This window comes from Asparagus officinalis, chromosome 3, assembly GCF_001876935.1.
Source record: "Asparagus officinalis chromosome 3, Aspof.V1, whole genome shotgun sequence".
Classification (NCBI taxonomy): Eukaryota; Viridiplantae; Streptophyta; class Magnoliopsida; order Asparagales; family Asparagaceae; genus Asparagus; species Asparagus officinalis.
In genome coordinates this window covers 61,203,944-61,216,922 of record NC_033796.1, presented here as the reverse complement: position 1 = coordinate 61,216,922, position 12,979 = coordinate 61,203,944, and the positions used below count along the sequence as shown (strand labels likewise).

General features: G+C 33.1%; 2 protein-coding genes across 2 annotated transcripts in view; both read right to left on the bottom strand.

Moving 5' to 3' along the window:
• Window positions 1,979-2,638, bottom strand: LOC109835187. The gene has a single exon (XM_020403174.1). The coding sequence runs from the start codon at window positions 2,636-2,638 to the stop codon at window positions 1,979-1,981; it is 660 nt and encodes a 219-aa protein (XP_020258763.1).
• Window positions 5,564-12,979, bottom strand: part of LOC109834225 (isoleucine--tRNA ligase, cytoplasmic) — a 41,062-nt gene continuing 33,646 nt past the window's right edge. The window contains exons 23-27 of the mRNA XM_020402204.1: window positions 11,370-11,492; window positions 11,234-11,299; window positions 6,281-6,392; window positions 6,110-6,201; window positions 5,564-5,985 (exon numbers count right to left, since the gene is read on the bottom strand). Coding sequence (XP_020257793.1) covers window positions 5,872-5,985; window positions 6,110-6,201; window positions 6,281-6,392; window positions 11,234-11,299; window positions 11,370-11,492 — 507 coding nt within the window. The 3' untranslated portion in view covers window positions 5,564-5,871. The remainder of the gene's footprint in view (window positions 5,986-6,109; window positions 6,202-6,280; window positions 6,393-11,233; window positions 11,300-11,369; window positions 11,493-12,979) is intronic.

Here is a 12,979-nt window from a genome sequence, read left to right as displayed (position 1 = left end):
TATTAATTTAGTTGTGCAAACATATGATGTGGATGACAAACAATGCAACAAGCTTGACCTTTATTGTTCTTATTATATTTTTGGTATTTTTGCTACAGTATATCTATGTTTTATTTTGATACAACATATATTTAACAGGTTCAAATAAAAAGCTACATGTTCACCTGAATGTCAACAGAAAAAGTCAAAACTTAACATGTACATTTGACAATTTAACATATTCAGCTGAAATTTATCATGTTATGAAGAAAACTGACATGTAACAATGAAAGTTAACATATTCTGTTGAAAGTTAACATGTTAAGCTAAAAGTTATCATGTACAGCTTAGAGATATTTTAGAACCAAGATAATTAACAGAAAACACAAACAGAATACCTCAGCTAAACAAGTACATTACACAAAACTTCTTACATTCTTACAGCTGATATTACTTGAATACGCAGTAAATACTTAGTTTTTTAACTTCACATATTACAAAAGTCTTCCACAATATCATTTTCACAGCAGCATATTATCATTTTATTTTCATTTTTGTCATTTTCACCATCATAAATTTAAGCATTATCTTGATACAACATATATTCGGCTGAAAGTTAACATATACAGCTGAAAGTTAACATGTTCGGCTAAGAGTTAACGTGTTCAAGTGAAAGTTAACATGTTCATATTAAATTCAACATATTCGACTGAAAGTTAATATATACTTATGAAAGTTAACATGTAAAGCTTATAGTTAACCATTTAAGATGAAAGTTAATATATTCAGCAAAAGTTAACATCTTCACTTGAAAGTTAACTAAATAGTCGGAAAGTCAATGTGTACAGTTGAAAGCCAACATGTTCATTTGAAAGTTAACATAGTCAAATAAAAGTTAACATGTTCAGCTAAAAGTTTTTTAGCTGAAAGTTATTATAGTACCAAGATATTTAACAAGAAACACAAACAGAATACCTCGACGAAACAAGTACATTATACAAAACTTATTGCATTCTTACAGCTGATATTGCTTGAATATGCAATATGATTAGTCTTACAACTTCACAGATTACAAAAATCTTCCCTAAAATACTGTAAAATTTTGGACAACCTATATTTTTCTAACAAAAGTATGTTGTAAGAAGCAGTCCACACTAATCACCAATTAGCTCGTTGCAAGTTGCTCGATTGTGACCCTCAGCTTTGCATCGAGAACATTTCACTGGACGTTTGTAAATGGTTCTGTTGTTTATACGTCTAGTTCTATTTCTTCCCTTCCTCTTAGTGGTAATTGATGGCAATACCAGGATTTCATCTCTTGGCACACCCCGCTTCTCATAATCTGGTATGGGATAAAGGATTTCTTCGTAGCTCTTCTTAAACATTTCTACGGACATAAAACAATCACAATATTGATATATATCTCTTTTCATATAAATAATGACTACACAAGCATTCACACAAGGAATACGTGTTACGTCCCAAGCTCGGCAATTGCATGTCCTCTTCTCCAAATCAACGTGAGTAGTTCTATGTGATTGCACTTCGAATATATCATCTCTAGATTGCTTAATCTCTAAAGTATATCATTTTCCCATATTTACTCTAACAATCTGCTCAGTTTTAGGAAAAAGAAAACCACTCCACTTATCAGCCATTATGCGTCTGTTATTCATGCAAACTATAATTTATTTTCGGATGCTCCACCATTTGTAGTACACATAACAATCGAGCTTCACGTATCTAGCTGTTAAAAGATTTTGCGACATTAGAGGTTACATGACCATATCTGCAAACATCAAATAATAAAAAATATAATATATACAATATATAATAAAATTAACACGTAACTACAAAATGTAACTGTTAAGAGTGAAAGTTAACATATAAACCCAAAACCTAACACATAGTAATGAAAGTTAACATCTACTATCTATAGTTAACATGTACAAAGGAAACTTAACATATATGTGAGAGAGTTAACATCAACTGCAAAATGTCATAATGATTGAATGCCGTACCTAATTCTAGGGAAGAATGCATTTGCCCACTGCTCTGACGAATAATTAATTGCAATCTCATATGCAGCTGGAGACATCTCATAAATTTCCTTCATGTAGTCGTTCCATTTTGTTGTAGTGTATTTATAGCAAGCATATTGGAGCAAATTTCCCAAAATTTGTGTGTACTTTGCCTTCATTCCCATTCCCGAATCCTTTAGCTTTGATCTAAAATTTTCAACCAGGTGTAGAACACATCTTGAGTGAATTGCTTTAGGAAAATATTCTCTCACAGCTTCTCGAATCCTCTTGTCAGCATTAGAAATAATTATCAATTGGTGGGGAGGATTGTATGGGTCTGACTTTTCATACAGTATGGACCATAGCCCTTGAAGGAACCATCTCCAATTAGCTACATTTTCCTGATCGCATATGCAATACGCAAGTGGAAATATCCCTCGGTCTCCGTCGTATACTATGGCGTTGAGGAGCATGCCTTTGTATCTGTCTTTCAAAAAGGTCTCATCCAAAAATAATAGTGGTCTACTTCCATTTAAGAAACCAATGATGCAAGCAACATAACATATGAACAGTCTTCTAAACCTTCCTTCTTTCTGTTCAATGCAAACGTAGCTTCCTTGATTCGTTTCCTTCACCATGTGCTCATACGTGTACATCAATGTCACCACATTTCATGTAAATATAATACATTGGAGAAAATATGTATTAATTTTTTAAAGTTATTGTCTTATAGTGAAAGTTAATATAACATCCCATGGTGACAGTTAACATATATCAATGAAACTTAACATGAAACGTCTAAGGTTAATATATTACACAATAAATCAATAACTATCATTGTACTATAAGCAGCTACCAATAAAATTTGTATATTTAATAAAAGAACTATAAAATTTACTATCTTAATTGATCATAAGACTCATATCTATCACTGTACATATTCTCTTGTGCTCTTTTTCGCCCCACCATATCTTACTATATTCAATTCTCAATCCATATCAAGTGAGAAACTCCTTTTGCACATCAATTGGGTAGATTTCGGGTCAAATCTTCAATACAGGTCACAATTGGACTGCTATGAATTTGCGAGATGCCTGTGAGTGCCTTGATAAGTTAGTATGTTGTCTGCAACTGTGTTCATTCATGAAACTTTTGATTTCAATTCTTTTTTTTATTTTTAACAGGAGAGGCAAACAGCATCTAAGTACATTCATATGTCTCCTTATATTGACAATAAACTCGGATACGTTTGGATTCATTCTTTGCAAATTCATAATCAAACTTTTTCGTCATAGAATAGTATTGCAAAGCTAGTCTCAATTCAATTACACTTTCAAATTGTTATCCCTTTTCAGTTAATGTCATGTGCCACCATTGAGAAATGATGGAAGTGTTGTTGAGAATATCATCAGCTCTCATTACATTCTCACCAGACGGGCAATCATTTTAGATTCTCTCTAAATTAGAAACATTTTCTAGATGAGGATGACTATATTCTGCATTGAAAAAGGTATCACTGCTGGACAAATTAATGAACCAGTGAAATACCATATTCAAATATAATATAATATTATTTTTTAATATTTTAAATTAACAGCTTCTTATGTAAACTAACAGATAACTATGAACGTTAACTAACTAGGAGTAAAATTAACTTGTTTCGGTAAAATTTAACATAGAGCAGTGGAATTTAACAGACTATACGCATAGTTAACACGCTGGAGGAAAGTTAACAACTTCTTAAAAAACTAACATGTTCATGTGAAAGTTAACATGTTCGTGTGAAAGTTAACATATCTCTTTGAAACTTAACATTTTATAGGAAGAGTTAACATCTAACCATTAAAGATAACAATTATGTTCGCCTGTGCATTGAAACCTGAAATCACAAAGCTTACATCACACAAAGCACAGTTTTAAAAAAAGTTTATTGATTACTTACATTTCAGTAAGAACTTTCTGATTTTTTCAGAAGTATAACTATTTATATTAACAACAACTTACATGTGAATCTCTGCACAACCAATATTTTGATTGTGCTCCAACATGCACTTCAAATCATCTTCATTATCAACTGAAAAACTCAGGTTCGGGTGCCTCTTAGATTTATATATCAATGATAAAGCATCTTGAGGTACTTTCGGTTTTTCAGACACATCAAATTTCAGTTCAAAACACCTTGTTGTAGAATTTAGCATCAAGAATATAGCATTCTCGCCTAATGAGACCATGCAAATCAAGTCTTTGGCGGTCATTGGGGGTTGTTGAAAGTTCTGAGGACAGTTATGAGGAGTAATTGAGGGAATTTTTAGGGTATAAGGGGTTGTTGAAAGTTGAAGAATAAAAACATTAATATCATAAATGAGAGAGTGAGAGATAAAACTATAAAATATATAACTCATGATGAGTTAGACCAGTAATGAAGGGAACTCGCGTTTTTTTCCTCCATTTTCGCCGTCGAATCACATTAATTGCGATGGCAGATATCACGGCTCCATGGTGAAGGAGACGGTTTCCTGGGTGAGAGAAGAGGGCATTTTCGGTAGACTTGTGAAAATACATAGAATACATGTATAAAGTGGACTTTTGGGGTTGGGTCACACTTTTTAGGCTCTTTTGGAGCTAAAGAGTAAGGAAAAAAGTTGATGGGGCTAAGCCACATCAGTTTCTTTATTTGGGGCCTTGAAACATTTTTCCCTTCTAATTTTATTGTCAATCATTTTGCATTTTGAGTGACAACATAAAATCTTATTAAGAAAATCACACCATTTAATGAGATGATCAAATGATGAGCTTGATGCAGATATCATTTTAATTACTGATATCCTAAATGATCTTTTGATGCTGAGATAATCTAGAAATTCAATACAATCATTGTGATTTCTTTCTTTACAGAGCGAAATACAATAATCTCTTCAGTTTTTTTTAGTATCAGTCCCTTAATTCTTTAATATCATGAATTAGTCCCTTATAAATAATAAAAGTTATTTTTTAGGTTTTCTAGTTTTTGTATCTTGCTACATCTATTCTTTAACTGGAGAGCTATTTTTGAACCAACTTAAAAGAATTGTGAGACCTCATCAATTTCTGTGATTTGAGGGAGTAATTTCAAAGATTTTAGGGGAAAATAAGAATCTCTGTAAATCCTATTGAGGGGTATAAATAAATAACGCATTTGCAGAGTGTTAATCCTATGGTAGGGTGTAACACTTTCCCTCGTTGCATAATATTAGAAATGATTATACTCATGTGCCTGCTAAGATCGAAACCGTTAACATGTTGCTTATATTGATGTGCGCCATTAGATTTAGTGATATACAGAAACTCTCATGCTTATATGGTAAGTTGTAGATTTTTATATCCTAGATTTAATAAATCGTCATTTCTAAACTTCATATGAGGGAAACAAAAGCATTTCTAATAAATTATTAAAAATCTAACTGTTAACTCAGGTTGTCAATATTCTGCAGTGTCTCCCACGTGACCAATTTTATAATTTGCTTTGAAGCAAACACCACAAATAGCTCCAACTTCGCAAAATTGACTATAGAATACAGCATAACTGGGGGCAAAAAAAAATTTGTTCTATAAACGTTAAATGCTTTAGTCATATACAATTTAAACAGTATCGGAAATTATCATAATAATGCATTAATAAAAAAACAACATAACCATTTGCGTATCATCATCGTCACTATTATCACCATCTTCTCTGTTCCCACTTTCTTCTTTACTTTAGTTGATTCATGTATTAATAAGAATCGTGTAAGTTTGAATGTAGTGGATAGAATATATGACATGAACTGTTACGTGGCTAAGATGGCCATGCCATTTCTCCTCTCCTTGTATCCTAAATTCAAAAGTCGGGCTTCTACTGATGAAAATTTTCTGCTCTGCTCAAGAAGTAATCGCCAACGCTCAGAAATAAATGTTTCCCCACTTCAATCTCAACCGCAGGATGATCCACGATGCAATTTACTTTGATCTGCAAAAGTCCAAACAAAAACACTACTGCCGGTTAAGACGAAAGGATGAGAGAAGCAGTCGAGCAACAAAAAGTAAAATCATGTCAGTGAACTAGAAAAGAAAACATTATCTGCGGCGCAAACCTTGCCGTTTCCAACTTGAAACTTTGATTTCAGTTTCAAAAGATCCCTAGATAACAAGTACGTTTCCAAATCTTCAGCCAGCTTTTTGTTCCCTGAAATAACGATGCGTGATGGTGTCAGAAGAAAAAATGAATGCAGCGTAATGTACAAACTTCTGTGGAGAAGACAAACCATTATATAAATCAAGAATGGCATCAGAAACAAACACTGGAGCAGGCCTTGCTATGTTGATAGAAAATGAAAGTCCTGATACTCCCTGAAACTCCTCACCGCACAATACAACCTACAAGTTTTTTTATAATATAAGCAGTGCAGAATTTAACCTACAGATATCACATAAAATATCAGACACAGTGCAAATTGGCATTTCCAAGGCCTGGCTTGGATAGAGGAGGGTTTTTTTTTCTTTTTCTTTTTTGTTTGTTTGTTTGTGGGGGGGGGGGGGGGGGGGGGCATCGAACTAACCACAAGGAGAGAAAGGAGAGGGAGGGAGTGTGAAGTAACAAACTGTGTTTGGATAGACAACTTATGAATGGAGAGGGAGAGAGTGTGATGGAAATAATTTGTGTTTGTTTAGAGTAGAAAATAGAAAGAGAATGGAACCAATCCGTCCACTTTAGGAGGTATCTTATCCACAACATGTGTTTGTTTAGAGTAGAAAATAGGAAGAGAATACAACCAATTCCATATGTAAGCACAACATGTGTTAGTTGTTCAGTCTGAGAGCTTGAATTACTTGAACTGCAGCATCTTTCTTAAGAGGTATCTTATCCACTATATTTTTTAATTGTTTCATAAGTTGGTTTGATATTTTGTATTTGGATTCTATTATGAATATCTTTGAATGAAAGGAGCAAAGTTGACCCACGTGATACTGCGACACTCGGGTGAAAGATTAAAAAATGGTTAATGCAATTGATTTAAAGATAACTCTATACTTCAACTAATCGCTTAGGAACAAATTAATTTGGGGAGTATTTTGAGTTTAAGAGTGAGTTCGGATGTGGGCGCATTTAAAAACAGATGAGAGCAAAACTTTGGGTTTATAGCCAAAAAATCCATTCCCGTTCATGAATCACGACATAGTGAAAAAGACCAGAAAATTAATAATTTAAGCATTTAATTAAAAAACATACCAAGTATATATAAACACTTAGAACCATAGACATGAGGAACATGCGACACTATAGCGAACCACGATCAGGACTCGATTGCCCCGGAACTCAATTGCCCCGGAACGTGGTATACTAGCAACTTGGAGCCGATTTAGAACTCTAATTTAGTTAATATTTTGGGGAACAAAACATTTACAAGAAGAAAAAACAAAAAGTGTCCACTAACCGCAACTAGAGAATTCTTTTACCATTATTGATCCTTGAATTTAACTTTTGCAAAAAATTGTACGTTAAGACACTCATAATCCCACATATAACACAGAACCTAAAATGTACCACATTTCCTAGTGTACTATATAAGCCTGCCCCCTCATACCCAAATTCTAAATAAGTGGCGTACCACACTCCTTTCCTATTCCGTGAACCAGAACAAACCGAGTTCTATGCAGCTATGCTTAGAACAAGATTATAACATGTTATAACAAAAAATAGAAACTTACACTGCATACAAAATGCTACAATAAAAAGTGGGTTTAACATTAATTTGGTGTAGTATCATGGGTCTAAGGCTGATTTTGGATGTGTAGGTTTAGAAATAATGAGAACATTGGATTTATAGGTCAATACCGTTTTCCAAAGTGGGTAATTTTAAAATTAAATGGGGATTAAACTTTGGGTCCTTAGTTAAAAAAATCTTTACACAGTTCGCAATGTTGATTATTATGAAAAAAGCAAAAGAAGTAATGGGTTAAGCACTTAATTTAAAAATACACAGAATATAACCATAAGAACGAAAAGATTGCATGATACGGAGAAATACAACAAATTAGACAGTATACGAAACCGCTGAAACTTGAAGAGGGTTCAAAATTAATCTAGTGGGGCAGTACTTTGGGCCTATGAGTGATTACAGAAGCGGATAGATTTAAAAATAAATAAGGTAAAGCTCTAGGTTCATAAACCCAAAAAAACCCTCTTTGGAATTGTGGCATTAAACATAAATTGGGGAAAAAATTTTAGTTTATAAGGGGCAAAAACCTATATACAGTTCGCGATAATGGAACATTAGTATGAAAATGCCAAAAATATATTTTGAGCATTTTATTTGAAAATAAACGTACACCTAACCATTTAGGTAGAGTGCAATGGTGTAAAAGTTGTTGCCTTCTTGTTTTGATGATGTTTAACAAACAATTTACTTCTAATGTTGTTTGTTATTTATTGTAGACAAACAACAAGTTGGAAGTTGGATGGATTGTGCCATAACGATCATATCAAATGGAGGTTGGCGGATATAGTGATTGAAGCAATACAATTCAAGTTTAAGATCCAAATTCAAGCTTCATCCACAAGATTACCAAGTCAAGCTATTGAAGATCAAGATCAAACTTGGGTAATTTAGTTTAGAATTTATATTATGTGTGTTAGTACCTTAAGCTCAATCATATATACACACACACATTTTAGTTTTGGTTTCTATGTATATATATAGTTATATATATACGTACATGATTTTATAGTTTTCATGTTTATAAATATGAAATTATATTTTTTTCATATTTATTATTGTGTTTTGGTTTAGCTACATAGATATGAAACAACAAACAAATTTATTTACATTTTTATTTGTTTCATATTCTATTATGTTTCAGAATATGTTTGCAAAATATACAATTTTGTGAAAATATTATTTTCTTGGTTTATGAAGTTAATAACAATCATATTCATCTTTTATTAAGCCTATATAATCATTTTGTAATGTTTCAAAACATGGTTAAGCTAAAATGTCAAAACTCATATGTTTACATTTTCATGTTCTGGACTATTTTGCAAAATGATGATATTTTTCACTTGGGAGGTCCTTTCTAAAAATCAGTTTTTGTAGCATGTGTATTATCATGTCTACAATCATTTTTCAAAGTTTTATATTTTTTAAAATTTATTTGATATTTTTAAATAGGGTTTTAAAATCATCAAACTGCTTCTAAACCTGTTATTTCATATATTTGTTTGCGGTCAACCGCCACGGTCGACCGCGCCTGTGTTTTTTCCTTAGGAGCCAGCAAGAACTTTTGCGGTCGACCGTGACGTCGACCGTCTTCTCGGGAACTCCTGCGGTCGACCGCTACGGTCGACCGTAGCATTTTTTGATCGTTTTCTCTGTTTTGATGACCTTCGCGGTCGACCGCCGATCGCCCAACGGTCATATTTTGTACAGAATCAGATTTCTGATTCGTTGGGGTTTCTGATCTTTTGTTTGGGGTTTCTGCTGTTGGTTTCTCTTCCTATATAAACCCCTCAAACCCCCTTCTACCAGTAACAACAATGAGAGTATTTTAAACAAATTTAAAAAAGTTTTGGCAAGGGTTTATGGTTGGTTTAAATTTGTTTAAAAAGCTTTTAAGCATTTGAGAGTTTGATTTTGTGAAAACAATTTCACAAGAGCTTGATGAGATCATCAATTGAAGTTTGGGCATTCAACTCATCTCACTCTCACTCTTGATCTATAGAGAAGTTTTCCTAAACTCATTCTAGCTATTTATTGTTTTGATTCTAATTTTCATAAGCTAGATTTATTTGAGTTTAGTTTGTTTTATTGTATCTCTTTTTTTACACACAACCATTAAGCTTATTGTATTTCATACATAATATAATTTGGGTTGTGGGGAGTATAACTTAGAGATTGAGCCTACATTGTGTTCTCATCTATTGTAGAAAACAAATTATTTGTATTTGTGAGCTTCATTGTGAGGATACACTTTGTAATACACTTGTACACCGAGAGGAGAGGTTGGTGAGAGACGGGGTTGAATCCAAGAGGAGTGGCATCGGTTGACGAACCTAGGGAGAGGTCGCACCCGAACACTTGAGGAGGAGGACACGGACTAGGCCAATACTTAGAGGGTGTAGAATGTGATTACAATTGTGTAGTTGTAAAGTTTTCAGTTAGCTAGAAAATCGAGTGTAAAGTGTAAACGTTGTTCGGGTAAGCGTAGAAAACCCGATTGTGATAGTGGATTTCTCCCCGGGAGTGGAGAACGGAGACGTAGGACGGAAGGTCCGAACTCCGTGATCATATTGTGTGTTTGCATTGTTTATTTACACTATCACTCTTATCTTGTTTATGTTTATTTCATCCTTGTGTTAGTTTATATATCCTTACATATATTTCATCATATACCTCTTTGCTAGGATATATCTCTTTGTTCATATTGCATATTCTTGCTCATATCATATTGTATATCTATCTTGTAAGAATAATATTTGAATTAGTTTTAATTGGCATAAAATCGGATTAGATTAGAGCATAAGACCCTAATCCCCCCCCCCCCTCCCCCCTCTAGGGTCTAACAAAAGTGATTTTGGTAAGTGATCGGGCTTAAAAATAAATAAAGATAAAATTTTGGGTTTATAGGTAAAGAAATCCTCTATACTTTTCTTATTATAATAACTATATACTAAAGGAAATGGGAGATACTATTCACGAGCTCCCATTAACTTTAGTATATGTATAGAAAAAGGATATTTATTTTAGATTGAAGTGTTTGTTCTTTTCGATAGAATAAATGAGATTCACTTATGTATCATGACCCCAACCCCCCCCCCCCAANCCAACCCCACCCCAAAAAAAAGGAAAAACGAGCCAACAAACCTAAAGGATAAAAAGGGGAAAACCCCTCCTGGCTCGGCCACCGCATACATCTATAAAAACATATTACGCATACATCTATATAAACATATTACTTATTACTTAAGCAAAGAAATAAAACTTGAGTGCACAAGGAGACAAGGCTTCCTTTCTTCTATCAAAGCAAACAAACACCCATCTAATTTTATTAATCAGCTTTCACATTTTCAGATTAACTAGAATCCCAGGTATGCTGCCTATTAAAACCCTAAATGGAGTATTTTCAACTTGTAGGTTAGAGGAAGTTCTATATAGAGAAAAAGAACCCACTGATATCAAACATTTTCAGTATAAAAGATGGGGTTTTGGCACATTGCTTACAGCATAATCAGGAGCCATAGTATGCTGAAGCAAAGGAGATCCTAGTGCATCCCTGATGTATTGCTCCTGAACAAATAATATCAGAAGGTTAGAAAAAACTTGTCTACATTTCAGTCACAAACTATAGAAACTATACCTGTGATTTCACAATATTCGTCAAAACATGCTTGTCATCGTTCAAAGGTTCATAATAAACCTCAACAATATCAGTAGGTTCCAGGCCAGCTTTCTTGCGCAATTTCTGGATTCTGTTGATGACCTGAAATAGAAGATTGGCCTTAATCACGAATAACTATTAACAGTCTGAAAAGAAGCATGAACATTAACAGGTATTCCCTTAGATAAATATAAAATAACAGTAAGAAAGACAATGCATGTATCAGTTTGCTACATGCCCACTTGCCAATGCATTTAACTTCTATTTACTGTCATCAACCATGGGGATACGACAACAATTATCCTTTTTTAAATGATTGAACCAGAAACATCATCCTAGGATACCTTGTTGAAATAAATAAAAGCCTATAATTAAACATGTAGGACGCACATAAAATCTGATGTCTACACCAAAGAAACCTCTAAGATGATTTGAGTGAGAACATCGGTAAGTGGATATAATTCCAGAACCCGTACATAGTGACTGGGATATTTCACATTGACAAGTTTAATCAATATGCTATTGTAACAGTACTTTCAAACAATTCAGAAGAGGGGCAAGAAAAGTTTAAATCATTTCTTTTTAGTTTCATGACTATAAAGCTTATGGCTCAACAAAGGAAATAGTGGATTTGCAATTTGAAAAGTTTATCACTCAATTTGGACAGGAAGGATTTAACCCAAATCCTTCTAAAAGAAGCCTACTTCGATGATTTTTAGGATTAATCGCTGAATAATTTATAGATTAAGAGGTGCAGGTTGGACTGTAAGTTTGAAAGGGCACCGGGTTATAATGACCTAAATATGACCCTTAAATAAGAGGAGCACAAAAACCATATTATTTGAAAATGTTTTTTTAACATAGTTCAGGATCAGCATGTTAGGAAATATAAACCTTTAAGATATCATATGGAATCATGGTTTGACTGTTAGGTGCCATTTCGCCAGGGATGAAGATATAAGGGTCAACGAGAATGATTAACTTAGTTAACTCAACATGAGGGGTTAAAAATAATTTAATTCCATTTGGATCAGATAGTTAAACTTGATGGGTTCACTTTTTGTGCTTGGCAAATAAAAGAAGAGTTAAGCAGGTTAAACCCTCAAAACTTTTTTAAAAGACCAACTTTAATCGTATCAAAAGTAAGAGATTTAATAAAAAATTATTGCATTGAGATAAAATTCAATTAGAATTTGCAATCATTTGAACTATAAAAAATATTACTATCTCTGTATTTGTTAAATAAATGATTGCAGAAAGGCTAATAAAAAACAATTTAAATTAGAAAAATAATAACTTGAGTTTAAATCAAGGTTTTAAATGTCGGATGTCAGGTTCATGTCGGACGACTAAAATTCATGTCGGATAACAAAAATCGGGGATATGTCGAGAGACATGAAAAAAATATCGAATTGCTATATCGGATGGTGTGCATATGTGTAATATAAATATCATAAATAAAATATAAAAAGACTTAAAAAATTCTATTGTCTAAACATATAAAAAAAATAAATAAATTATGATGCTTATGGTTGATGTTGAAGGAAAAAGGTGAGAAAAAAGGACTCTGATATTAGCGGTTAAGAAGA